Source organism: Megascapheus bottae, chromosome 7 (assembly GCF_031878675.1).
Source record: "Megascapheus bottae isolate mThoBot1 chromosome 7, mThoBot2.hap1, whole genome shotgun sequence".
In the NCBI taxonomy this organism is placed as follows: Eukaryota; Metazoa; Chordata; class Mammalia; order Rodentia; family Geomyidae; genus Megascapheus; species Megascapheus bottae.
The window spans coordinates 22,543,709-22,569,132 of record NC_143515.1 but is presented as its reverse complement, the minus strand read 5'-3'; the positions used below and the strand labels follow the sequence as shown (position 1 = coordinate 22,569,132).

The 25,424-nt window shown below is 44.0% G+C and overlaps 2 protein-coding genes across 5 annotated transcripts in view; one reads left to right on the top strand and one right to left on the bottom strand.

The window, feature by feature from the left end:
- The window catches only part of Rmnd5a (required for meiotic nuclear division 5 homolog A), a 54,159-nt gene extending 42,891 nt beyond the window's left edge, over positions 1–11,268 (top strand). The window contains exons 6-10 of one of the 4 annotated variants that reach the window (XM_090336535.1): positions 258–423; positions 4,652–4,754; positions 7,128–7,282; positions 8,181–8,255; positions 9,445–11,268. In XM_090336535.1, the coding sequence (XP_090192661.1) occupies positions 258–423; positions 4,652–4,754; positions 7,128–7,282; positions 8,181–8,244 (488 nt within the window). In that variant the 3' untranslated portion in view covers positions 8,245–8,255; positions 9,445–11,268. Of the gene's footprint in view, positions 1–257; positions 424–4,651; positions 4,755–7,127; positions 7,283–8,180 lie in introns of all 4 variants that reach the window. The other 3 variants (XM_090336534.1, XM_090336533.1, XM_090336532.1) reach the window with 3 other exon arrangements.
- Positions 11,269–14,975: 3,707 nt separating this feature from the next.
- Positions 14,976–23,390, bottom strand: Cd8a (CD8 subunit alpha). The gene is made up of 7 exons (XM_090337552.1): positions 23,196–23,390; positions 21,881–22,166; positions 21,397–21,756; positions 20,790–20,900; positions 20,487–20,597; positions 19,624–19,654; positions 14,976–16,283 (listed from the first exon to the last, which is right to left on the bottom strand). Exons 1-7 carry the CDS (start codon positions 23,388–23,390, stop codon positions 16,232–16,234), a joined length of 1,146 nt encoding a protein of 381 aa, XP_090193678.1. The 3' UTR covers positions 14,976–16,231.
- Between the last annotated feature and the right edge of the window lie 2,034 nt (positions 23,391–25,424).

Sequence of the window (25,424 nt, the reverse complement as noted above, 5' to 3'; positions counted from 1 at the left end):
CAGAAAATTGAAAGTTTAATTACAATTTTTTTCACTCCATGTTTTTTCTATTAGTGTATATAGTGCATAGTAAGGGGTTTCGTCATGAATCCCATACTGTGTTTTTAGGGCAAAGAAATTCTGAAACAGCTTAAGGGGCAGAAATTTTATGTTTTTTATTATTTTATTTATTCTTATGTTTCTCAGCTATTATTTGCCAGTGAAAATTCAGGTGTGATTATCCATTCCTTCCAAGTTTCTGATGCCTTTTCTTTTAGACATTCAGGTATTAATGGGAAGCCTGGTGTACCTGAGGCAGGGAATCGAGAACTCACCATATGTTCACCTGCTTGACTCCAACCAGTGGGCAGACATCTGTGACATCTTCACACGGGATGCCTGTGCTCTGCTGGGGCTCTCTGTGGAGTCTCCTCTCAGCGTCAGGTATGCAAATGGGCCCCATGTTACTGAGATGCTGCTGCCTCAGCCACTCCTCTTAATTTGCTGCCTTGATCATGAAAGCCAAGAGATTGCCTTTGTGCAGAAGAGTGCCGTTGATGCTTCAAGGAGTTGTCATAATTGTCAGTGACACAGTTCTCAGGCAGACGTTTCCATGGTGCGGTCTGTGCATTTTAAGGAGTTCAGGAGTCCTTAAAACCCCACTGGCTTTTGCTTACATGGCACAGAAATAGGGATTAGCTAACTGTCTGAAACTAGCCCCACGGTACTCCTTGTATTCCTAACCTCTCACCACAAGCCTATTAATATTTCTTCAGCCTACTCTTCATGAAACGTTAAAGAGTATTGATTGTATTAAGTCTGGACACTGAGTACACACCATTATAAGTTCTTTGTGATAGGGCAGGACATTTGCATAAAGCACTTTCATGCCCTAGCAGGAATGTCTTGAAAAAAAGCATGTGTATTTTGTTTGTATTACGAGCCAAACTAGACATAAACTATGTTGGTTTTTTTTTCTTGAATGAATTAGTAACAAACTATTCACATTCAGGTTTTTTGGCATTGACGGTGTTATTGTTTTTTATAGTACTAGGATTTGAATTCACAGCCTCTTGTTTTGCTAGACAAGCACTCTGTCTCTGAGCCACACCCCAGCCCTTTTTTAAAATTCTGGTTATTTTGAGATTGGGTTCACTTTCTTCCCAAGCCTATACCTGGATCATGATTCTCCTCTTTTATCCTTGCACAGTTAGGAGGAAGGCATGTACCAAGTCTGGCTTCCTTGATTGAGATGTAATCTCATAAACCTTTTCCCCTCATGCTGGCCTCCAACCATAATCCTCTTGATCTCAGTCTTCTGGGGATCTAGGACTATCTTATCAAGGAAAGCAACTGGCAGTCTGTTTTGCCGTAGTGATATTTTAGACTAACATAAAAAACAAAACAAAACTATGGTTGTGTCAGCCTGTCAGCTTCTTAGCACATAAAGTTAGTTTTAAAAAAAAATAGAGAGAGAATGGTTGACCAGGAGTTTGGCCTGGTGGTCGAGTGCTTGCCTAGCATGCATAAAGACCTGGATTCAATTCCTCGGTACCACATACATTAAAAAAGAAATGCCAGGGGCCTGGAGTTTGGCCTAGTGGTAGAGTGCTTGCCTAGCATGCACAAAGACCCGGGTTCGATTCCTTGGTGCCACATACACAGAAAAAGCCAGAAGTGGTGCTGAGACTCAAGTGGTAGAGCTCTAGCCTTGAGAAAGTCCAAGGACAGTGCTCAGGCCCTGAGTTCAAGCCCAGGACTGGCAAAAAAAAAAAAAAAGCAGGTACCAGAAGTGGTACTGTGACTCAATTGGTAGAACTCTAGCCTTGAGAAAGCCTAAAGACAGTTCCCAGGCCCTGAGTTCAAGCCCCAGGACTGGCAGAGAGAGAGGGAGAGAGAGAGGGGGGGGGGGGAGGATGGCATTAATGAATTTGATTTTTTTGATATTGTATGATGGAGTGAAAGATTTGGAAAGTCTTCATTAAATATGATATTTAAAAAATCATGCATGGATAGAAGAATCATTCAAAGTATGAGACAGACCATGGGATTTTAACATAGCAGGTAAGCATCATGAGCAGACCGGGCACCAGTGGCTCATGCCTGTAATTCTAGCTGCTCAGGAGGCTGAGATTTGAGAGAGCATAATTTAAGGCCAGTCCAGGGAGGAATAAGTTTGAGATTCCCCATCCTAACCCAGTAACCACCAGGCATGGTCGTGTATGCCTGTCATCCCAGCTGTGCAAGAAGTGCACGTAGGAGGTGCACAGCCCAGGCCAGCCTGTACAAAGAAGCAAGACTGTTTGAAAAAATTAGAGCAAAAAGGGCTGGATATGTGACTCAAGTGATAGAACATCTGCCCAGTGAATAAAAGGACCCAAGTTCCGGACTTGGTACTGAGGGGAGGGAATGTTAGGAAGGGAGAGAATATTCAAATTACCTGAAAAGATAGTTGAATGATTAAGGATTGGCATGAGCTTGTTTTGTTTTGTTTTTTTTTTCTTGGGGCAGGGTGGGAGGTGGTGGCAGGCACTAGTTTATGTCTGCCAGAAGAACCATCTTGGCAACAAACTGAATGTAAAGGAAGTTACAGAAATATTAGCTATTTTTTATTAAGCTAAGCACTGAAACACATTGATGAAAATATAAAACAATGCTGCTTATCTCACAAATTATTTTTATTTCAAAGAGTATAGTTTTTGTTTTGTTTTTGGTGGGTCATGGGACTTGAACTTGGCCTGGGAGCTCTCCCTGAGCTCTTTAGCTCAAGGTTACTGCCCTACCCTTGAGCCAAGCCCCACTTCCATTTTCTAGAGGTTATTAGTAGATAAGAGTTTCAGGTCTTTTTGTACCTGGGCTGGCTTTGAACCTTAATCCTCAGATCTCAGTCTCCTGAGTAGCTAGGATTACAGGCATGAGCCATTGCTCTTAGCTGAGTATACTTTTTTTTTATTTTATTTTTTATTTTTTTATTGTAATTAATAAAAGGGTTACATGATATTTGCCAGATAGAAGGTACATTAATTCACATACATTAATACCCTTTCACATGTCTTGGTACCCATTACCCTCTGCTCTCCCCCCCTCCCCACAGTATACTTATTTTTATAAGAATGTAATTGACAGGGCCGAGAATGTGGCCTAGTGGTAGAGTGCTTGCCTAGTATGCATGAAGCCATGGGTTCGATTCCTCGATATCATTCACATACACAGAAAAAGCTGGACGTGTGGTGTGGCCCAAGGGTAGAGTGCTAGCCTTGAGAAAGCCCAAGAACTCCAAGCCCCAGGACTGGCAAAAAAAAAAAAAAAAAAGAATGTACTTGACAACATTTAGTGTGTTTATAATATTTAAATGAATAATGTTTTTAAATTTTCTGCTATATCATTGAGGATGCAGAATGTTTCTCCTTGCAATTTGCATTTTAAATATTACTATGTGGTTTACACGTACACATATGTATATGTGTGTATATATGTATTATAGTGTACCGATACATCATCTGTGAAGGGAGAGATCAGGGAGTATGTGCCTTATGTGTTGTTGAATGACCAATTCAGAGAACATTTGAATGTTGAAACCATTGGTGAAAGAGTCCTAGCTTTTAATTCCTATTTTTGCTTCAGATGCCATTTGAATTGACAAGCTTCATGCCTTTTCCTTTTAGTGATAGATCCTTCAGTGCTGCTGCTAAAAGCTGCTGCTATTTGTAATGGATGGAACTGTTGATATTTACAGTTACTGGGAAAATAATCTCCCTATCAGAAAATGGCAGTTTTATCTGAGCACTGGTGACTCACACCTGTAATCCTAGCTATTCAGGAGGCTGAGATGTGAGAATCTTGGTTTAAAGCCAGTACAGGCATGAAAGTCCATGAAACTTATCTCCAGTTAACCACCAGGAAACTGGAAGTGGCACAGTGGCTCAGTAGTAGAGTGCTAGCCTTGAGCTAAACTGCTCAGGGATAGCACTCAGGTCTAGAGTTCAAACCTCCTGACTGTCCTTTTCCCCTCCCACCCCACCCCCCCAAAAGAAAAGGAAATGATCTTTGTTTTGATACGTATTTTACCATCTCAAAAAGTCCCTGTGAACTCGTCTCCAATTAACCATTCAAAACCAGAGGTAATGCTGTGCTCAAGTGATAGAGCACTAGCTTTGAGCACAAAGAGACTCAGGAACAATGCCCAGGTCCTGAGTTCAAGCCCCATGACCAACAAAAAAAGGTGGGAGGGAGAAGGAAAAGAAAACGACAGTTTTTTTTTTTTTTTTTTTTTTTGCCAGTCCTGGGCTTGAGCTCAGGGCCTGAGCACTGTCCTTGAACTTTCTCAAGGCTAGAACTCTACCACTTGAGCCTCAGCACCATTTCTGGCTTTTTTTCTATGTATGTGGTACGGAGGAATTGAACCCCGGTCTTCGTGCATGCTAGGCAAGCACTTTAACCATTAGGCCAAACTCCTGGACCGAAAATAACAGTTTTAAGATGCTTATTTTTAACAACTTGCCCTTTGTCTTTTAATCTTCATTTTTCCCATATTGGTTAGATTCATTTCATAAATGTTAGGTCTTATTTTTAAATAGGGACCACGTTTCAGTAACTACACGAAATGTACTTATTTGGGGGCATTGGCCAGGATCTGCGTACACAGAGTCTAACACTTTCTCTTTGCTCCCAGTTTTTCAGCAGGTTGTGTGGCACTGCCAGCTTTAATTAACATCAAAGCTGTGATTGAACAGAGGCAGTGCACTGGAGTTTGGAACCAGAAAGATGAATTACCTGTGAGTTCCTCTGACTTCTTACCTTTTCTGTTATAGAAGTACTTGGGTGTTTTAAGAATTTAAAATGTTCAGCCTGCCTTTTAACCAGGAGACAGGGTCATAGCCATTTGATAGGAATTTCATTTTATATACATAGACATGATTTAAAAATAAGGCTGAGGGGCAGGGGTTGGGGGAGGGAATTGGGGACCAAGACATGAGAAAGGGTATCAATGTTTGTGAAGTAATCCACCTTCTATCTGGTGAATATAATGTAACCCTTCTATTAATTACAATATAAAATATATGAAAAAAAAAAGGCCGAAAGCCAGGTACTGGTGACTCATTCCTGTAATCCTATTTACTCAGTAGGCTAAGATCTGAGGATCCCAGTTCAAAGCCAGCCTAGGCATGAAAGTCCATGAAATTAGTGGCTCAGTGATAGGAGTGCTTTGCCTAGCATATGTGAGGTTTGGAGTTCAATTCCAGCACCACTAAAAATAAGAAAAATAGATATTAGGAATCATTTGTAGACATTCAAAGAATGGTCCCAAAATTTTGACTTTAAGCTGGAGTGAGTCACAAATGCAGTATGTTCTGTAGTGAAGTTGACTTTTTCTTTTGTTCCTTTCTAAAAAGAGGAACCATCCTCTGTGGGGCAGCTAAACCTCGTACTAACTGATACATTGTGGCTGCCATGACAGTTGTGTGTATTTTCCTCTGGTAGTAGGCACTAAAGCTTCAACTTGGAATTATCATTCCTGTCACACAGTGTCAACAGATTCTCTAGCACTCAAATCTGCATTTGGTTTGCTACACGTTTGCCCCACCTGCACATAGGTTTATCTGCAGTTACTCTGCTTGTCTAGCCGGTACGCCTATCTTTTGGTTATCCCAGCTTCTCCTTAAAGATCTTGTGCTTAAAGGCACAGGTGTCATCCCAGTTTTGCTTGTGGTCAGGACACAAGCAACACCCTGTTTTCTTGGTTGTTAATTTGAGCAAGTGAAAAGAACTTGTCTTCAGTCACTTCCTGAGCAAGTAAGTGTCTGGCTTCTGGCAGCCTCCCACTTGTGCTTTAAGCATCTTTTGACACTTGCACACTAGGACAGAGCAGATTGGAATCTGAATTGACGGAAATCTTATGGGCAGGGGGCAGAGAAAGGTTGTAAAGCAACTAGAGGGTGGGATCAGGCCAGCCTTTGTCAGGATTGCACTGTTAGGCTTTGTCAGTTTTCTTTTTCTCGGTTGTGGGACTTGAACTCTGGGCCTGGGCATTGTCCCAGAGCTCTGGGCATTGTCCCGCCCTATGGAGCCACTGTGCCACTTTGGTTTTCTGGTGGTTAATTGGAGATAAGACTTTCACATTTTAGTGCCCATGCAGGCTTTGAACCATGATCCTCAGATGTCAGCCTCCTGAGTAGCTAGGATTACAGGCATGAGCCACCACACCCAAGCCACCATGCTGGGCAGCTTTGTCAGTTTTCTTGAAAGAGCATTAGTAATGGACTTCATACTGATAACCATTGTTGGTTTAATATCAAGGAAAGGTGGTATTTGTGAGGGCTCAATTATCTACCAGATAGTCTACTAGATGATTTCATAGGCTTTAATATGACATGTTAAATGTATGGCATGGTGGCTCACGCCTGTAATCCTAGCTACTCTGGAGGCTGAGATCTGAGGATCAAGATTCAAAGCCAGCCCAGGCACAAAAGGACCCGAGGGACAGCTCAACAGGCCGAGTTTAAGCCCCATGACCCACCCCACCCCACCCCACCCCCCCAAAAAAACCCCAAAACGCTGATACAAGTGTACGTTAGTCTGTGATGGTTACAGATCACCAAATGTCCTTTTGACTTTTGGTTTAATAATGCCGTTTCAATTGGTTTCTCTGGAGCATTATACACAAAACATGAGAAACTCAGATCTGAAGCTTATGTTAGGCTGACTTTGGAGTATTTACTGAATGGAATTGTATCACCTTGCGATGTGTGCTGCAATTTTATCCCCTGATTATCTGTGAGGATGTCTGGTAGCTTTACTGCTAGATGCAGGACGTATTTTCAAGAGGGTTTAGGCTGTGACTTGGTGGTAGAGTGCTTGCCTAACATACATCAGGCAATGGGAATAACCCTGTCCATAAAAAAGGCAAAGGTGCTTACTTTTTAGAGCCTTACCCTAACATTGATCAGACCTGGGGATTTGGAGTCTTTTTGAAGTCTGGTTTAACACAGCTTGGTGTTTCAAGACTCACAGTCTTTGAGAAGAATACTGTGGAAAATCCCATGCAGGTGCATAGATCTGATCGACTTTCCTGTCACACAGTATAGACAGGTTCATCTGTGGTTGGTTTTTGAAATATAACTTTTTTTTTTTTTACTTGTTTTGGACAGATTGAAGTGGACCTTGGTAAAAAGTGCTGGTATCACTCTATATTTGCCTGTCCCATTCTTCGTCAGCAAACAACAGATAACAATCCACCCATGAAACTGGTTTGTGGTCATATTATATCAAGAGATGCCCTGAATAAAATGTTCAATGGTAGCAAGTAAGTGTCTGACTTCTGAAGATATTGGTGAATAAATCTTTTTGGAAGTTGGTGGAAACATAAAGGAAGAAAAACATGTAGCAGCTAGATTTAGAAATAGGTTTCTTGCACATATTAGCAAAAATTGGGGATATTTAATATGTTACTATTTGATTAGATTTGTAATTCTGATCAATGGCTCTTAGAAAGTGATATCTCCTACACCTCTGTTTTCTGGTCCTACTTTGATTTCTTTGCTTACTGATTGGAGATTTTTTATATGCTACTGAGAGAGCCTGTTCTGTTTCTGTTCAAGCTACAGAGTATTGTTCCATATAGAAACAGGATTATTTAGGTAGCATTATGCAGTTTCCTGTTTAAATTGATAACTATCAGTAGTGCTAAAGTGAATTACCTTATCTATATATGATGTATAAATTCCTAGCAGTACAACTGCAAATTCAAAGGATGTATAATGTGATTCTTTTAAGCTCAACTTAAAAAAAAAAGTCAGAAGCCATTTCTAGCTCTGCCAGCTAGGAAAATTTTCACTGGTATTCACTTCTACTCCATAACAATAAGGTTCTTTTTTTCTAAGATGACCCTAGCTAGGAGAAAACAAAAACAAACAACAACAAAAAAACCTTCTTTTCCCTTCATACACCTTGCAGCTTCCTGGCAGTGCAGAGCCATTGTGATTAGAAGCCATCCAGGTAGCTTGGTGGTCTTAGCTCAGACTTGCTGATTTCTTACAGCACTGTAAGGGAAACCATAATTCATCCTTTAGACAAATACAGACACATACACTGTTTGTGTGTGCATAAACTGGTGTGTGCTTAATTGCTAATGATATTCTGCAACCCAATGAAAATGGAATGCTGGGTACTGACCCATTTCCTTGACTTTGTCTTGTCTCTAGGTTAAAATGTCCCTATTGTCCAATGGAACAAAGTCCAGGAGATGCCAAACAGATATTTTTCTGAAGAAATGATTTGTAAGTGAAGCTGAATTGTGGGTGCATTTGAGAAGAGAACGTTCCATTGATTGCAGCTAACCAAGGACTCCTGTGTTTATATAAGCTAACGCTCCAGAAACTCTGCCAGCATGCTAGTGTACACACTTGAGCGAGTGCTCCAGATGAGTGCTACCATAGGGCTTTATTATCTGCTTGGTCTTCATTTCTGATCAAGTAAATACACCAGCAGTTGTCATTCAATGCAGGTTTTTGTACTTAATTATATGGTGATTTTTTTACTTCTTAGGAGCAGAAACAGGAATTGACCTCCCCACCATGTTTGAATATTCCTTTGCTTTTACTCTTCTCCTTTTCTTGATAATTGTAAGCCTGAGAGTGTTTGTGACAAAGCTTTCTTGATATGTGTGTATACATACATATGTATATGCACATATGTGTATATACATGATATAATTAAATGAAAATTCTTCAGAGAAAGTTTGACAAGTTGAATTGTGGTTTGAAAACTAATTTTTATTTTTTTTTTGTTTGTTTTTGCTTAAGGAAGAAAGCTGTGATATATTCCAAATTTGCTTTTTGATGTTTTCCTCTGCTCCAGCTCTCGCCTCGAAATCAGCACACCTGCATTTGAGCTCTGCTTGTAGCCCCAGTGGGCTGCCTGTTTAAAATCCCATCATGAATTTAGCAGGCTGGTGTGACAAGTCTTCCACTAGAATAGAGTGGAAGAAGTATTACGGTTTTTTGTTGTTTTGTTCTTTTATTGCCAAGAGGTGCTTGTTTTTAAAGTGTGTTCAATAAATGAAATTCTGAAGTTAGAAGTGTTCTTAATATATATGCTCTCTTGGTCTTGGTAGCCTCTCCTTTGAAATCTGTCTTCAGGACTTGGCTATGTGTCGCATCTGTATATCGCTACAGACACAGTGTTGTGCATGTGTGTGTATAGATACCGTGCACCAGCATCAAACATTGTGCATCTGGAAGGGAAGTAGCATGTTCCAGTCCTACAGTGTGGTTACCAGACTCCACTATTAAGTCCTTAAAGGTAGACGCTAATGATTTTTCCATAGTGCAGAATATGTTCACTGCTGTTTTTGTGTTTGATTTGTGTACTGGTCAGTGACTCCTCTGCAAAAGTGTATCATCTCATTGACTGTGAATCCTGTATATTATTCAAATGGCTACAGATAACGATCTTTTCTCTTGTGAGGTATCTTCATTTAATGCACTGTCCAGAAAGAGCCATGTGTAAGAATCTTTTTCTGTATGAGAAACTACATGGAAAAGACTTCTGTGGATATAATTCTGACTTAAACTCATGAAGTTACTTCATCATGAGAAGATTGTTACATGGAAATCACCAAATATTTTCCGGCTTTTTCCCCCCACATGTGACATGGAACTGAACATGAACATAGGAATACTCTGATGAATGAAAGAAAAAAGGCAAAAAAGCAAGGAGAAACGTGACATCAACATTTTAAACTCTGAGTGGACTTAAATCAAGGGAAGGGGGAAATGACAGATTCGGTGCTAAGTTCGTGAGAAATTGGCAGCATTTACAGTAGCACATCAGCCTGGTTGGTTTTGCTGTGGGGAAAAACAAAGGGAGACCACAGAAACCCTACAGGTCATCGCTGTGTTCCTTTATGGTTCCTGTTGATTCTGGTGTGCTGTGAAGTTAGCTGGGAATCACAGTCAGCACTGCTTGGAGTGCTTGCTTTGTCCAGCTTATTCTGGCCCACTGTGATAGCTGCTTCACTGTTGGCACTTTATAAAGGCCCCTTCCACTAAATAAGCGAAAGAAGCTCTCAACAAGTTGTTGGAGAAAAGTTAAGAGAGTGCCAGGCAGTGCTCAGTCTAGGGTGTAAACTTGGTTACTATATATAGTCGTTCCTTTGAATTAAATTATTGAGCATTAGTTCTTTAAACCTTTTTCTCCCTAGGCCAAATTTACCTTAATACATAGTTTATTCTCTCTTTTTGACCTCAAACAGCTACATGACATCACTGAAGCTTCCTATAAAGTTTGAGCAAAACAGACCAGCTGCCAAGCTAGTAGCCTTTTTTTGAGGGGGTAGGGGGTAGCAAACCCTTTGCACAGTTGGCTGAAGCCACTTTTAAGGACAAAGACTCTGCTTTATCCTTCTCCTGGTGTTAGGAATCGTAACAACAGTTTCCTGTACAGCTCATGAAACTTTAAAGATAAACATGCTTTATTTAACAAGCATTTGACTTCACACCTTTTTTGGTCCTATAGTCTCACTGGGCAGGAAAAGGGCCAAAAGACATTGAAACTCTTGACCTGACAATTTACTATTATGTCTGTGACCTTCTTTTAAGTGCATGAACTCAAAATCCATAGGAGACTAAATGTACAGGAGGGGTGGATTTGAAGAGGCCACACCTTAACCAAAGATGCCGAAGTACAGCATATGTCCTTTCTACTCTAGCTAGGTAACATCTTCATAGTGGTGGTAAAACTGCATCATCACCGAGGCCACATGCCAGTTGGCACGTAGGGTAATGCTATTGGTTTCTTCCTGTCTCCCAACAAGAGGCAGTGCTAGAGCCAAGTTAAATGAATAGCATACATTGGAAACTTTCAGAGTGGTGTCTTAAGCTTCTTTAAGAGCCATTTCCATTACCAGTTATGAACAAAGGCCATGGGATTATAATAAACCAATAAGTCTTTTATCAGCAAATCTCTAGATGTCAGCCAGAGCATTTGTGTTTTCTAGTACACTCTTCATACTGGCTAAGGTTACCTTTTTGATCTTTTTTTTTTTCCTCCTTTGCATTGTCATTGCAAATGATATTTCTGTTTTATTGATGATTATATGAGACTTCTAATACATAAATGAACGGGTATTGGTGCCTCTTTATTTTAAAGAATTTGAAGAGCCACCTCATTCATAAGGATGTGTGTTTTGTGAGTGTGTGAGCATTTAATTGAAAATAAAGTTACGAAATACATCTTTGTTTCAACTTTTCTACAGCAGCTAAAGTACACAGAGACCCTAAAACCCACACCAAATCAGGATCTTTTTCTTTCTTCCTTCTTCCCTTCCTCCTTCCCCTCCCTCCTTCTCTCCCTCTCTCCCTCCCTCCCTCCCTTCCTCCCTTCCTTCCTTCCTTCGTTCCTTCCTTCTTGGTGGTCCCACAGGTTATGCAGTTCAGATTCAGTATTCTCCGTGTTCTAAGTGACTTCCACCTCAAAGGTGTCAGCCTTTGGGAAAAGCTAAGAGCTCTTGGTTTATCCGCACAAGACGAGCTGCTGGTAGACTCACATTCGCCCACTGGCTTTCTAGCACAACCTCCAATAAAGTAGACTGACAGCCATGCTGATTGGTCTCTTTAGTCATCAGACTCAGGTTATCTTCAGGGAAGGTATGGAGGCATGGTTTGGTTAGTTTTATCACTCAGATTTAGAAAGTGAAGACACAAACCAAATACCTTTCATCACTTTACATACATGATCTGTGGTAACACTAAAGTGCACAGAAGAAATGCACAGTAAGGAACACTTACAAGGCTTGGTATTTCATAAGCCTGTGGTAGGTTTTTATGTGGTTCAGCAGTGTTTACCATAAACAGGTACAGGCTTCACAAACTTTTCGTATTAAACTATAATTGAATAGATACCAAAAATAGAATGACATGTATTTTACTAGCAGACAAGGCACTTAGTTTTAGGGTGAATGTCCCGCTGTTGATTTTACTTTAAAACATAGCAAGAAAAGCGAAAGTTTTGCTTTTTTTTTAAGGCTAGTTTTAAACGATAATGGGCACTTGCTTCATTTACTTCCAAAGAGGTGAAAGCAGCTGGAACTGGCTTACAGCACATGCTTTGTTTCTTGGTGTGGGTGAGGCTGTACACATCTTTTAGCAGTCACTTAACCTCCTCCAGCCAGCAGATGTGGGGTTTATAGGATTTAGTGCCTGATATTTTCTTTTAGGAAAGTGTGAGAGTGAATGTAGGAGGGAGGGAGGGAGGGAGGGAGGGAGGGAAAGGAAGTGTGAGTGTGCATGTGTTTAGGAATTCACCCTCACCCCTACGTGTGTCTAGTGGAGACAGGTGATCAGTGTGTTCGCTCATGACTGCAGTATGCATGTATTTTCTTTTCTCTGTGTTTTCTAGACCTACACTAAAAGGATTCATCAAATCATCTTATTCAGAAGGCTCAGGATTGTATGTCTTTTGCTTACCCTGTGCTCTTGGGTCCTATAGTATTTCTATAATTATGTAACAAGAATAGTGTTGCACTGTATTCTATCGTATAGAGCTATATGTATGGAAATTTTTGATCAATTTTTTAAGAGATGTATCCTGTTTGCAAAGGCACAATAAAGTTGCATCTTCTAGACTAGAGGCAATAAAGTTAACAATAAACCTTATTTAACACAAACCATGCTCATCCTCTGCTCATTTGATTTTGGAAAGAAAGTCTAGTATATTCCAGTAGTTTCAGGGATTTCGTTTAACTTTAAAAATTCTGATATATTTAATTTATAAATTTTGGACTGATATAATAGAATTTTGAAAAACTATAAGAAATGCTTTGTTAATGTGTGTATTCCTATGTAAAACACATGGCTCCTGTGTATATTTTTTAAAAATTAAAGAAATGCACATCTAAAAAGTGTCTTGTGGAACCAGTTTGTGTAAATGTGCCAGGTTATGGAGATACAAAGGAGGGAACATGAAGGCACTGATTGTGGGGCAGGGGGGGGGGTCACTGTCTGCGTTTGCCAGGGTCTTTGTACATGGTAAAAAATTTTTTAGAGTCTGGATCTGTGATTTGGTTCAAGTGATAGAGTCCTTACCTAATGTGAGGCCCTGAGTTCAAACTCCAGTACTACAAAAAAAAACAAATCTGTCACCATCTCACCCTGTTCTGTACTACTATTAGTGTGAGAAATATGTGACTGGGTACTCCATGTAGTTTGAAATGAAGAGATGTTTGATCTCTTGTCTTCACATCTTGCCTGCCTCCTTTACTTCTTTAACTTTGGGGCTCGATTTCCTTCATTTCCAAAAATACTGTACTACAGGGTTAACTTGAGCTTCACTTGCATACTCTTCCCCCTTCTCTTGTAAAGACCCACCACTGTAAGCAGAAGCTAGACCATAGAAAGAAGTGGTGTCTAAATTCCTGGGATATCAGTTCTCATTTTTAGAGAGATGTGAATAATAGTTCTCTTCTTGTTGACACACCTTTTATTTGCATCCTCAATCCTGGAGTAGAGAAGCTGATGTGTGAGCAAAGCTCATCTATTACCTGACTACTGAATAAAAGCCTTTCTCCACAGCACTCATCTCAGACATTGGTTTTCTGTGGTATGAGTTGGACGTGGGCCTGTATTATCTGAAATTCTAGAATATTTCCTGCCTATTGGAATCTTTGTGGATCTCGACTCACATTTGGAGCTAGTGGCCAAAGTAGTACTGAAGAGACTGGCTAACATCTTACCAACGTATGTTAAAAAGATACAAAGGAGCTGGGAGTGTGACCTAGTAGAAGAATGCTTGCCTAGCATGCACAAAGCTCTGGGGTTGATTCCTCAGTACTATATACACAGAAAAGGCTGGATGTGGTGCTGTGACTCAAGTTGTAGAGCTCTATCCTTGAGAAAGTCCAAGGGCAGTCCTCAGGCCCTGAGTCCAAGCCCTAGCACTGGCCAAAAAAAAAAAATTACGAAGAGGTGTCCTGGTTGGGGGCAGGGTGGGGAGGACAGGAATGAGGAAGCATAAGTTGCTGTATTCAAAGTACATACAGATATCACTCTAAAACAAGTATTGCATGTATTTATTTGCCTGCCACGTTCTAGGAGCTGCTCTAAATTTTGTATAAACACGTGTTCCTTTGGAAAAAAAATTTACAAGTGGGGAGTGAGTTATCAAATGAAAACACTTCCCAGAGACTGAGTAGTTAGAACCATGAAGCAAGCTTTACCCTGTTGACCTTTGATCGCTCTGCTGTTGTTGCTTTAGTTTCCTCTGGTTTAAAAAATAAACAACTTGAAGCCTGCTGCCTGTCTCCATTGGTGATGGAACTGCCAAGAAGAATTTGCCCAAAGGCAGGAGGAAGTAGCCACTGGTGCGAAAACCATGGGGAATTCAGGAGGATGTTAGAGGGCTCTCAAAAGCAGTGTAACTGCTACAGGAACTTATTTGTTCAGATTCTTCCGTCTTCTTGCCTTTGGACCATCTTCATGTTTCTCCCATGAGAAGGGGAGCCACCGCTGTAGGACGGTGCATCTCTCCTCAAGGAAGCGCTGGAATCCATCCAGGCTCTGCTGCTGCCAGAACGTCACACCCTGGCTCCTGTACTGAACCTCAGTACCTCACTCATTCTGGCCCTCACACTTGCCCAGTGTGTGTGAGGTTTGTTATTTTTTTTGTATGTATATGTTTACCTCAATAGCAAAATGAATATAATTATGAGAGAGCATTGCATCTGTTTCTAAGCAAACAATGAGAAGGAAGCTGATGGAAAAGTCTAATCCATTTTGGTTGATGAAATAATAAGAGTCCAGGGTAAAGGTGGAAACTGATCTGATTAAGTATTCACCCTAAAGAAAGATGGGTTCAGATTGTCAGCAATGTTAATAGCAGAAAGAAAAAGAAATAAAGCAAACACAAAGTAATAGAAGAAATGAAGCCCAACCAAAAAGATAGAATACTATTTAGTCATTAAAAGGATGATATATTTATCAAAGCTACTTATAAAAGCACAGTATAATTCTATTTAAAATATTTTACATATATGCATGAAAACAATCAGGAAAATGATACAGATAATAACCACAAATTAAAAGTTATTGGGGGTGAGGAATCTGTCAGGGAAAACAAAATGAGAGATGTAACACTGTTCAAAGAGAAACATTTGTTATCTAACATGTGACTAGAACCCCTCTGTACATCACCTTCACAATAACAAGAAAAAAAACTGCCAGCGATACAGTTTATCTTCTGCAACAAGTACACATTACTTGTACAATACTGTAAAAGGAGAAATTTGTTTGGGGGTAACAGATCTGACTCTCAATCACACCCCCCTCTGTTCTGCTGGATATCAGGAAATGTGCTGACAGCTCTCCCCATAGTTTCCCTGTGATGACAAAATATAAACATCACAATGACCCAGGACTGTGTTCCAATCTGGAATCTCACATGTACAGATTTGTTCACCCACCTTCTGCCAATGAAGAAATGGGAGAGTGACGTATTTACCATTATTTACCAGGATTTTTCCTTAGTGATCGAGGGGTTTTTATTTTCTAGGATTTACTGTAGGAATTTGTGCTGTCTGTGCAATTTCACACTTCAGTATAAAAAGATCAGCTATTGCTCAGTAACAGAGTCCTGTCAAAGGCAGATGTTCTCTTGTCTTTATTGCATTATTGTCTTTATTCCCCAGGCTTAGAGCCCAGTACTGAGTAGACCACAGGTGTAGAAGAAATATTTGTTCCCTTGAAACACAAGGATCTCCCTCCCCCCTCCCTCCACCCAACTACTGGCCTCTGGAAGACAGGCCTGAATGATGTGGAGAAAAGAGCCTCAAGCTGGCAGAGACAGGAGGTCTTCCAGCTCTGGCTCCCTCCCTTACTGTGTCCAAGCCACTTCTATCTGGGGACTCCAGCTTCTTATGTAAGATGGATGAGGAAGGTTTCAACTAAATGGATCCTCACCTCATCTTTGGCTCTACCAGCATGACTCTGTGAAGTGGCTCTCTGGGTAGCTCTGGTGTGCTGCTTTCTGCCCACTGTGTGGGCACTGTGTGTGACTCGTGGTGTACCACAGACATGATGTGGTTTTGTGTTTGTATCCAAGTAAATAGAAGTAACTCTTCCCAACTTGCCCCACCCAAAAATAATGAGAATGAATGCATAGGAAGGAAGGCTGGAAAACTTTTCTGAGAAGTTGCTCTCTTGCAAAAAGAGGTGTCAGTTTGTTGTCACGTAGTGGTGATTGCACAGCCCTGTGTGCCAAGTTAGTTGTATCTCCCAGAAGGGCTGGGCTTGCCTCCTTGTCTCACGAGGGGCCTGAAAGGAAGGCAGTGGATTGTCATTGCAGCAAGGGCCCTTCCAAGCAGCATTCATCCTGAGTCACTCCCCCCACCCCAGCCCCTCCGCCTCTGAAACCTAACAGCCCTGACAAGTGTTTCACTGCTTGATGTCCTTGAGAGTCTACAGCAATTTCAGGGAGGTCTGCACTGGGCAGGATAGGTTAGGAGATTGACCCTGGAGGAGGAGAAGTAGAGAATCATGTGAGCCAATCACCATCAGCCAAGTGGAGCTGCTTGAACTAAAAGTCCTTTTACAACGAATCCTGCAAACTGATGTTAATGTACTGACTTCATGTGTGTCACATGGACACAACTCATCCCCCAAACCTCCATCCTCATTGAGTGTATTAATCCAGGAATGTAAGTGCCTCGCGTGTTTAACCTGCATAGCTTTGTGTTTAGGGGAAAGATTTAAGTGTCGCTCATTTCAAAATTTTCTGAGAGGGTTTTTAGAACAGTTAGAGATAAAGAACCTTCTTATAAAAGCATTACTCCAAGGAATGAAAATGCTAAGAATCTTTCCACGTTACAGTCTTGATGCCTTTGGTGTTTCACTGAGAACTTGTGCATTGAGTATTTGTTACATTTTTAATTGTTTCAAATAACGATGTGCAAAATGCTGAATTTGAAGCAAGAACTCAAAGTGAATTCTTGCAAGTAGCAAGAAGTATAAAATGAAAACCCTATGTATAAAATCTGAGATACTTTCATCTGTTGGGGACTGACTGTGGGGTCAGTGACCGTGACTGCTTAGCAAGTTCAACCTGAGTTAAGTAAACTCTGGTGGCGGAGTCAGTAACTGCATTGCCCTCACTTAAAGGGCCAGGAAGATTAGTGTGAGCTCGAATGAAGCCAAAAAAACAGGGGTGGTTGCGAGAACAAAGCAAAGTTTGTACTTGGCGAAATTGGGTCTGAATATTGGAGTTAGTAGTTCCAATAAAGGGAACAGTTTCTATGCCTTGAAGAGCACGAATTACATATTGACTGTCTGAGTATAAGTTAAAGGGCTCGTCTTGTAACAGGACGAGTGCTTGTAAAACAGCCTCTAATTCCACCTCTTGGGCGGAGGAAAAACCCGTAACCCAAGATTGAGTTTTCCCATTAATGGTCAAAGCAGCCTTTCCATTAGAGGATCCATCTGTAAATACCAAAGCAGCAGAAGATAAAGGCGAGGCCTGTACTATGGAAGGAAATAGAAACGTATGACACGCAGCAAATTGGAGAAGTTTGTTAGACGGGTAGTGATGCAAAATTTTCCCCGTATAATTGGCCCAAGCAATGGCCCAAGAATCGCAATGGGCGAATAGCCAATCTTGTTGTTGTAGATTATATGGGACACAGATAAAATGAGGTTCCTGACCTAAATATTTACGGGAATCCACTCGGCACATATGTATCAGATTAGCTACCAATTCGTAGTAGGGGGTCAGCACTTTGCCGGGTGTTGATGGTAGATAAAGCCATAAAAGTGGGCCATCCTGCCACAATACAGCAGTTGGGGAGTGAGAAATAGCTAAAATGTAAACTCCCCAGGGTTTAGAATAGTCACAATAGTTCACTTGTTGCTGGGAAATTGCCTTTTCTACAATTTGGATGGCCCTCCTGGCGTCAGGGTTTAATTCGCGCAAGTTCTGAGCCAACCCCGGGCAAAGCAAAGTCCCTGTGAGACTGTGGTGTCTAATCTGGCAGCAGAGTGCTAATTGAGGCAGAGTTGCTTTGGAGCTCAAAGTGGCTCAAGTGGTAGAGCTCTAGCCTTGAGAAAGTCCAAGGACAGTGCTCAGGTCCTGAGCTCAAGCCCAGGACTGGCAAAAAAAATAAATAAATAAAATAAAGTTTAAAAAAAATAAATAAAATGACACTGTATTTGCATATAATCCATGCACATCTCTTTACCCTTCAGATCCCCTCTAGATGTCATAATACCTAATATGGTACAAATCAATGATATGGTGTATTCTCTAGAGAATAATGGCAAGAAAAAATATATACATGTTCAATATGGACATAGTCCTTTGAAAATGTCCTCCATCCAAGATTGGTTGAGTGTACAAATGCAGAAGTAATGGATTTGCAGGGCTGACTGTATAAATCAAGTAACTAGTGCATTGTAGGCTTTCATCAAATGGCTTAATTTAGAGAGCATGACATTTAGAAAGGATTCCTCCAAAGATAAAGGCACCATACCTATGTGCCTCTGATCATATAAAATAATAGTTATCAAAAAGAACTCTAGGAGGCCAGGAGCGTGGCTTAGTAGTAGAGCGCTCGACTAGCATGCATGAAGCCATGGGTTTGATTCCTCAGTACCACACATACCCCAAAAAAAGCAGGAAGTGGTGTTGTGGCTCCAGTGGCAGAGCACTAGCCTTGAGCAAAAAGTGTCCAAAGACAGTGCCCAGGCCCTGAGTTCATGCCCCAGGACTGGAAAAACAACAACAACAACAACAACAAAAGGGCCAGGAGTATGGCCTAGTGGTAGAGTGCTTACCTAACATACATGAAGCCCTAGGTCCTATTCCCCGGGACCATATTCTCAGAAAAAGCCGGACGTGGTGCTGTGCCTCAAGTGGTAGAGTGCTAGCCTTGAGCAAAAAGTGTCCAAGGACAGTGCCCAGGCCCTGAGTTCAAGCCCTAGGACTGGCAAAAACAAAACAAAACAAAACAAAAAAAACCCCAAACAAACAAAAAAGAACTCCAGGAAATGGAACCAAGATGCTTTTTACCTTTGTTGTCTTTGGGAGGGATGTTGCGGGGGGAGAGACACAGAAATGGAGGGACAAAAGGTGAACAAGTGCAGAGTGGTATTCACTAGATGCTATATTGAAAATGAGCTATGCTTGAGGATGGGGATGGAAGGAAAAACTGGGAGACAGTGAAGGAAGGGATGACATACTCTGGGCCCTACACTCCTGGCCCTAGTTTTTGTTTTGTTGTTGTTGTTTTGTCAGTCCTGGGGCATGAACTCAGGGCCTGGGCACTGTCCTTGGACACTGTTTGCTTACGCTCTGCCACTTGCGCCACAACCCCACTTCCGGCTTTTTCTGTGTATGTGTGGTACTGAGGATTCTAACCCAGGGCTGTATATCATTTTTATAATAATAATTTAAAAGGTATAAAAAAGGAAGGATTCCTCAAATACTTGAGCTAGGATGAGCTGAAGAAGTTCTCAGGTGGAATATTCTAGAGGGTGGGCCAAACTAGAAATACTTACATCACACTGCTCTCCCACCCGCCTCCCTTTTTCATACTCTCTCTCTCTCTGAGAATGGTTTCCATCAACTGCTCACCCAGGTAAGCAGGCTCAGGCTTATACTCACCTGGGACACTTGCAAACATGTCTTCTGTTTCCTGGATAAGAAAAAAAGAAGGATAAAAGTGAATGCCCTTCTTTTAGTTCTAAAACAGCATTTCTTCTCTTTTTCTATTTCTTTGGGGATAATTTTTTGAGGTGGAGCTGGGTGCCAGTCTGGGGCTTGAGCTTAGGGTCTGGGTACTGTCCTGAGCTTTTCTGTTCCAGGCTAGTGCTCCACCATTTGAACCACAGCTCCACTCGTCTTTTCCAAGATGACAGCGTCACAGACCTTCCTACACAGTCTGGCTTCGAACTAAGATCCTCAGATTTCAGCCTCCCGAGTAGCTAGGATTACAGACGTGAGCCACCAGTGTCTACTTCTTAAATTTCTTTTAGGCAAGAGTTCCCTCTGTATCCCCAGCTAGCCTCATCCTTCGGCCTTAGTGCTAGGGTTACAGGAATGCAACACCAGCCCTGTTGAAGAATTATCATCATCATTTATTTTGTCAGTCCTGGGCTTGGACTCTGGGCCTGGATGCTGTCCCTGAGTTCTCCAGTTCAAGGCTAGCCCTCTACCACTTGAGCCACAATTTTCTGGTGTTTAATTGGAGGTAAGAATCTGATGGAAGCCAGGCACGGTGGCTTCACGCCTGTAATCCTAGCTACTCAGGAGGCTGAGATCTGAGGATCACGGTTCAAAGCCAGCCCAGGCACAAAAGAACCTGAGATTCTTCAATTAATCACTAGAAAAAGGGGAAGTGGGGCTGAGGCCCAGGGGTAGGGCGGTAGCCTTGAGCTGAAGAGCTCAGGGACAGTGCCCAGGCCCAGGGTTCAAGCCCCACAACCCCCCCTCCCCCCAAAAAAAAGTCGTCGTGGGGCGGGACTTACTGTGGTAGCAGAGGAGCGTGGTGACCACAGACAGGAGAAGGACGGCGCACAGCCCGGCCACCGGCACCCAGATGTAGACGTCACACTCAAAGTCCGGCCACCTCGCGTCCACTGACAGCACCGCGGACAGCGGTTAGGGGCAGGCTGGGGTGGCGGGTCCCTCCGGGCCACGCCAAGCCCTTCTTTCCACCCTGAACTCGGGGAGTGTGGGTGTCCCCCACAATGACACTGCGCTCTAGGCTCGAGGCAGCTCCGATGGTCAGGGCTGCCTTTTGGGGGCGCCCCCACCCTCTCCCGCCTCACCTGTGCCTCCTGCCTTGTGCCCGCAGAGGTCGGGGCGCCGGGTCACTGGCTGCCAGGTCGTGGTGGGGGGCGCCTGTGTGGACGGGCGCGGCGCTGGTGCCGTGGTGGTGGCTGCGGGATCAACAGGGAGTCGGGGGCCAGGCTAGGGATGGCCCGGCCCCCGCCCAATTCCTCCCTCAGCGCCCCAGCCGGGTTGGCCCCCTCCGTGGGGAGAAGAGACCCCTGGATGCGCGCTGACCGCTGCCTGGGCTTAGGGCCGCCCGCACAAGCACCCCCAAATGGAGCCCAGATCGCCAAGCCGAGAAAGTCCCGTCCAATCCCTGCTCCTCCGTATCTAAGCGGGTCCCCCAGGGCGCCGAGGGGCTGCGGAGCCGGGCGTGGGGCGCCCCGACGCCCCCCGCGCCCCGCCGCGCCCCGCGCCCCCCGCGCCCCGACGCCCCTCGCGACCCCCGCGCCCCACCGCTCCCCGCGCCCCCAGCGTCCCGACGCCTCTCGCGCCCCCTGCCGCGCCCCGTCGCTCCCCGCGCCCCCCGCGCCCCGCCGCCCCTCGCGCTCCGCCGCGCCCCGCCGCGCCCCGCGCTCCCCGCCGCACCTCCTCCTCCCGCACCTGGCAGAAAGACTGGCACGAAGGGGCTGAAGGCCGCCTCGCCGCTGCCCACGAGCGCGCAGAAGTAGTAGCCCTGGTCCTCCAGGCGGAACTGGCTCACGGTCAGGTGGAACACGTTCCCGGCCTTGGCCCCGGAGAAGCGCGGGCTCAGCCCCTTGGCCATTCGGATCCGGGTGGGGGAGACGTACAGGAGGAAGGTGGGGCTGGCGCCCGCCCCCGCCCCCTGGTAGAGCCAGGAGCAGCCAGAAGGCTGGTTGTTCCCAAGAAACTGGCAGCCCAGCTCCATCTTCTTGCCCAGCTCCGCCACGGCCTTCCGCGGCGTCATAAGGAATTGGCTGTGCCTTTGGGCCGCGGTGGCATCTGAAGGGAGCAGGTTACCAAGTTGAGTCACGAGGTCACTCACCGCCTGTCCCCTTCCCTCCCCTCCTTACCCTGGGGCGGGGGGGGGGCGGGGGAGTCCAGTGGAGAGAGGTCTCGAACTCACGGAGCAGCAGAGTCAGGGACAGAAGCCTGATGGTCCCTGGTGATGCCATAGCGCGCTCCCCAGGGCGCTGCTTAGACTGAAGCTTGCCTATGAGGGGAGGCGCCCAGGACGCAGTGGGGTGTGGACAGGGGGTAGGGAGTGGGGGGGGCTGAGCCCTTGGGCAGGCATTTGAAGGATGTGATGTCACCAGAAGCTCCCACTGAGCAGGAGAGTCGACCTCCTTTTCTCGGTTGTCACCTTCCAGCCCAGTGAGAGGCCCCGGGACACTTGGGGCCTGGTAGAGGAGCTGAGAAGCAGACGTGGGAAACTTACAAATGCATCAAAAGCAGAGAAATGAAAACTTTCCAGAAATGCGCGAGTGTTGCGGCCCCAGTCCCAAGCTAGTCTGGGTAGGAACGTCCTGGAGACTCTTAACTTCAACAACCAACAAAAAATCTGGAAGTGGAGTTATGGCTCAAGTGGTACAGCTCTAGCTTTGAGCAAAAGAGGCTCAGGGACAGCACCCAGGTTCTGAGTTCAAGTCCTAAGACTGGCACCAAAAAGAGAAAGAACTGAGGCAGAAAGCCGAGCACGAGTGGCTCACACTTGAAATCCCAGCTACTCAGGAGGCTGAGATCTGAGGAACACAGTGCAAAGCCAGCCAGAGCAGGAAGGCCCTTGAGACTCATCTCCTGGGGATTAGCAAAAAGCCAGGAGTGGAGCTGTGGTCCAAGAAGTAGGGTGTTAGGCTTGAGTTCAAGTACTTGCACAGAGAGAGAAGGGGTGGGCTCTTCAAAATGGGCCTTCAGGGCACTCTGCAGATTTCCTGGTTCACTGGGGGAACTTCCATGTGGCCAATAGTAGTGGAAAGTCAGGCACCATTACCTATACTGACCACATCCTGCCTCGCTCCTCCCAGCCCAGTGCCATGGCAACAGCCTCCACACCAGTCCCTCTACTGAACAGGTTATTCGAACTTCTTCCAGCCGTCTAGGAGGAAAGCCATTCTCATAACGGGCATCTCATGGGGTCATTCCTGCTGCTTCCCCATAACCTAAATTGTTGGCTGGAACTCAGCCTCTTGGCTTCATCCACTCTCTGTCGCTTGGGTGGGTATGGGCTCCTCTGAGCCTTCATCAACGACCCCTGCCCCTGCCTCTCATGCAGCACCTGCAGCTGCAGACTTACAAGCTTGATTTCTCCAACTCTGCTCTTTGGTGCTGTTCTGTATAAGCCCTGGGGATGGTGGCCAGACTGTCTTGGACCTCATTTCTCTCCCTGCCCTACTCTGGGTGCTCACAGGAAGTGTATATGGCCTAGATAAATGCCCCGTTGCCTCTTTCCAGCCTATTGCTGTTCGGAACCTTCCAGCCTTAGTGTTGGACTGTAGCCCATTTCTGCAGGGCTCTGGGTCTTCACATTCAGAACTCCACTGTGGGTACACATTCCGCTGCAGTCTTTCCTCTGTCAAAGGTAAGCCACCTGGCATTCTCTGTTCCACACCCATGTCACATCTCAACGCGAGCCCCATTGTGTTTGCTGAACTCTACCTCTCCAGTCGGATTTAATTTAAGCAAATGGGGTTGGGTGAGTTTCCTCTCACACTCCAGTGGAGGTGGAGATTGAACTTAAGTTCTATTGGCTCGGCAAGCATCCCTAGTCCTTTTGCTTTTAGTTTTTCAGATAGGATCTCATGGTTTTGCCTGAGCTGGCCTACCACTGTAGTAGCTAGTTGGAATTATACACATATATCACCATATCTGGCTTAGATGAACTAAAATAAAAACAACAACAACTTTTATTTCAATGCCTGCTTTTCTCAAAACATCCTAAGAGAGATTTTTCTAATATGGAAAGTTTTATATTGACAGGTGTGTGAGTGTGTGTGTGTGTGTGTGTGTGTGCGTGTGCGTGCACGCATGTGTGCATGCACACATGTGCCAGTCGTGGGGCTTGAACTCAGGGCCTTGGCACTATCCCTGAGCTATTTTGCTCAAAGTTAGTGCTCTACCACTTTGAGCCACATAACACTTCTGGTTTTTTACTGCTTGATTGTAGATAAGAGTCTCATGGACTTTCCTATCTGGGATGGCTTCAAACTGTGATCCTCAGATCTCAACTTGCTGAATAGCTTGGATTCTAGACAGTGCCTAGCAACAGATATTTTTTAAACTGTATTTTAAATTGGAGGAGTAATATATTCCTGAAAAATGTCAGACACTATGCAAATGAGTATAGAGAAAGCCCTCTCTCAACTGTCTCAACTCTCCAGAAAGAAAACTGCTGTTATACTTGAGTGTATCACTTAGATATTATCTGTGCCCAACAGATATTTATGCATTATTTTAGACACTTACGGTTACAGTGTATGTGTGCATACACAATTTAACTTTTTTAGCAGTGGAAAGAAAACTTTTGTTGTTCACAGATGTAGATCTATGCCATTCGTTCAAATGAACTTTCTGTCACTTAGTTCTCTCTTTAATGAACACTTCAGCAGTTTCTCATTTTATGCCATTACTATAGTAGCTAGGCTGTGGTAGACACAAGCTGTTGAAGACTTTCCTGAATACATGTAATGTTTTTTAAATGGAAGATGAGGGAGGTGGGGAAGGAAAAGTGCGTGTAAGGCTAGCATATAGATGCATGTGTGTTTATGTGTTTGGCTCTGTAGGCACTATGTCCCTTAGCCACATGAATAGGGGAACTGTTGTTCAGCAGCTAAGTTCAGATAGGCCATCCACATGCCTAGCTTTGCTTTAAATGACATTGTCCCATCTGGCCTGGTCACTGTTCCCATAGCTGGATGTCCCTACTGGGTGACTCCATATAACCTTGCTGGCCAAATGATAGAAAGAGGATAGACTGATGAAGGTACACTTTGCTCAGTTGGAGGGCGACTAGACTCAATCTGCAGATCTTTAGGATCAAGCCCCTGAGTATGATGGTGACTAGATTTGGGGATACTGTTTGAAAATATGTGTTCCATTTTAATTTCCCGGAAGTGAGCTACCTAGCAGCTAAGTAAAGTGTCAGCCAGGAGGGTGACAGTTCTTTTGTACAGAGGACCTTGGGGGGATGTGGGGGGATGCTGAGACAACATGTCAAACCCACCAAGGAGGCTTTGTGACCCCAATGATATTTTTCACAGAGTCTAGTGGATTCTTGATATAACCACAATGACATCCGCCCTGCAGCAGACAGAAGAGCAGGTGTAAGTGCATGGGTTTGGAGATGCTTGCTTTCTGTAGACCAGGTGTGCAGAGCACTGGACTGGGTCTACTCATCGTGGCCAGGTGTGCTTTCATATCCCATCTTGTGATATCTACTTGGAATGGCTCAAAGAGAGGAGTGGTATCCAGAAATGGGAATGTCTGCATTCCTCTACAAGTCCCTTGTTTCTTAAATTAGGCAGAGTAACACCCAAGCAAATCTTTGCTATTCTCAAGAGGTTTGTTTATTTCTTTTTCTTTTTCTTTTTTTTTGGCAGTACTTGAGCTCAGGGCCTTGCACTTGGTTAGGCAGGGACTCACTTGAGCCGTATCTTTAGCCTCCCTCCCCTTTT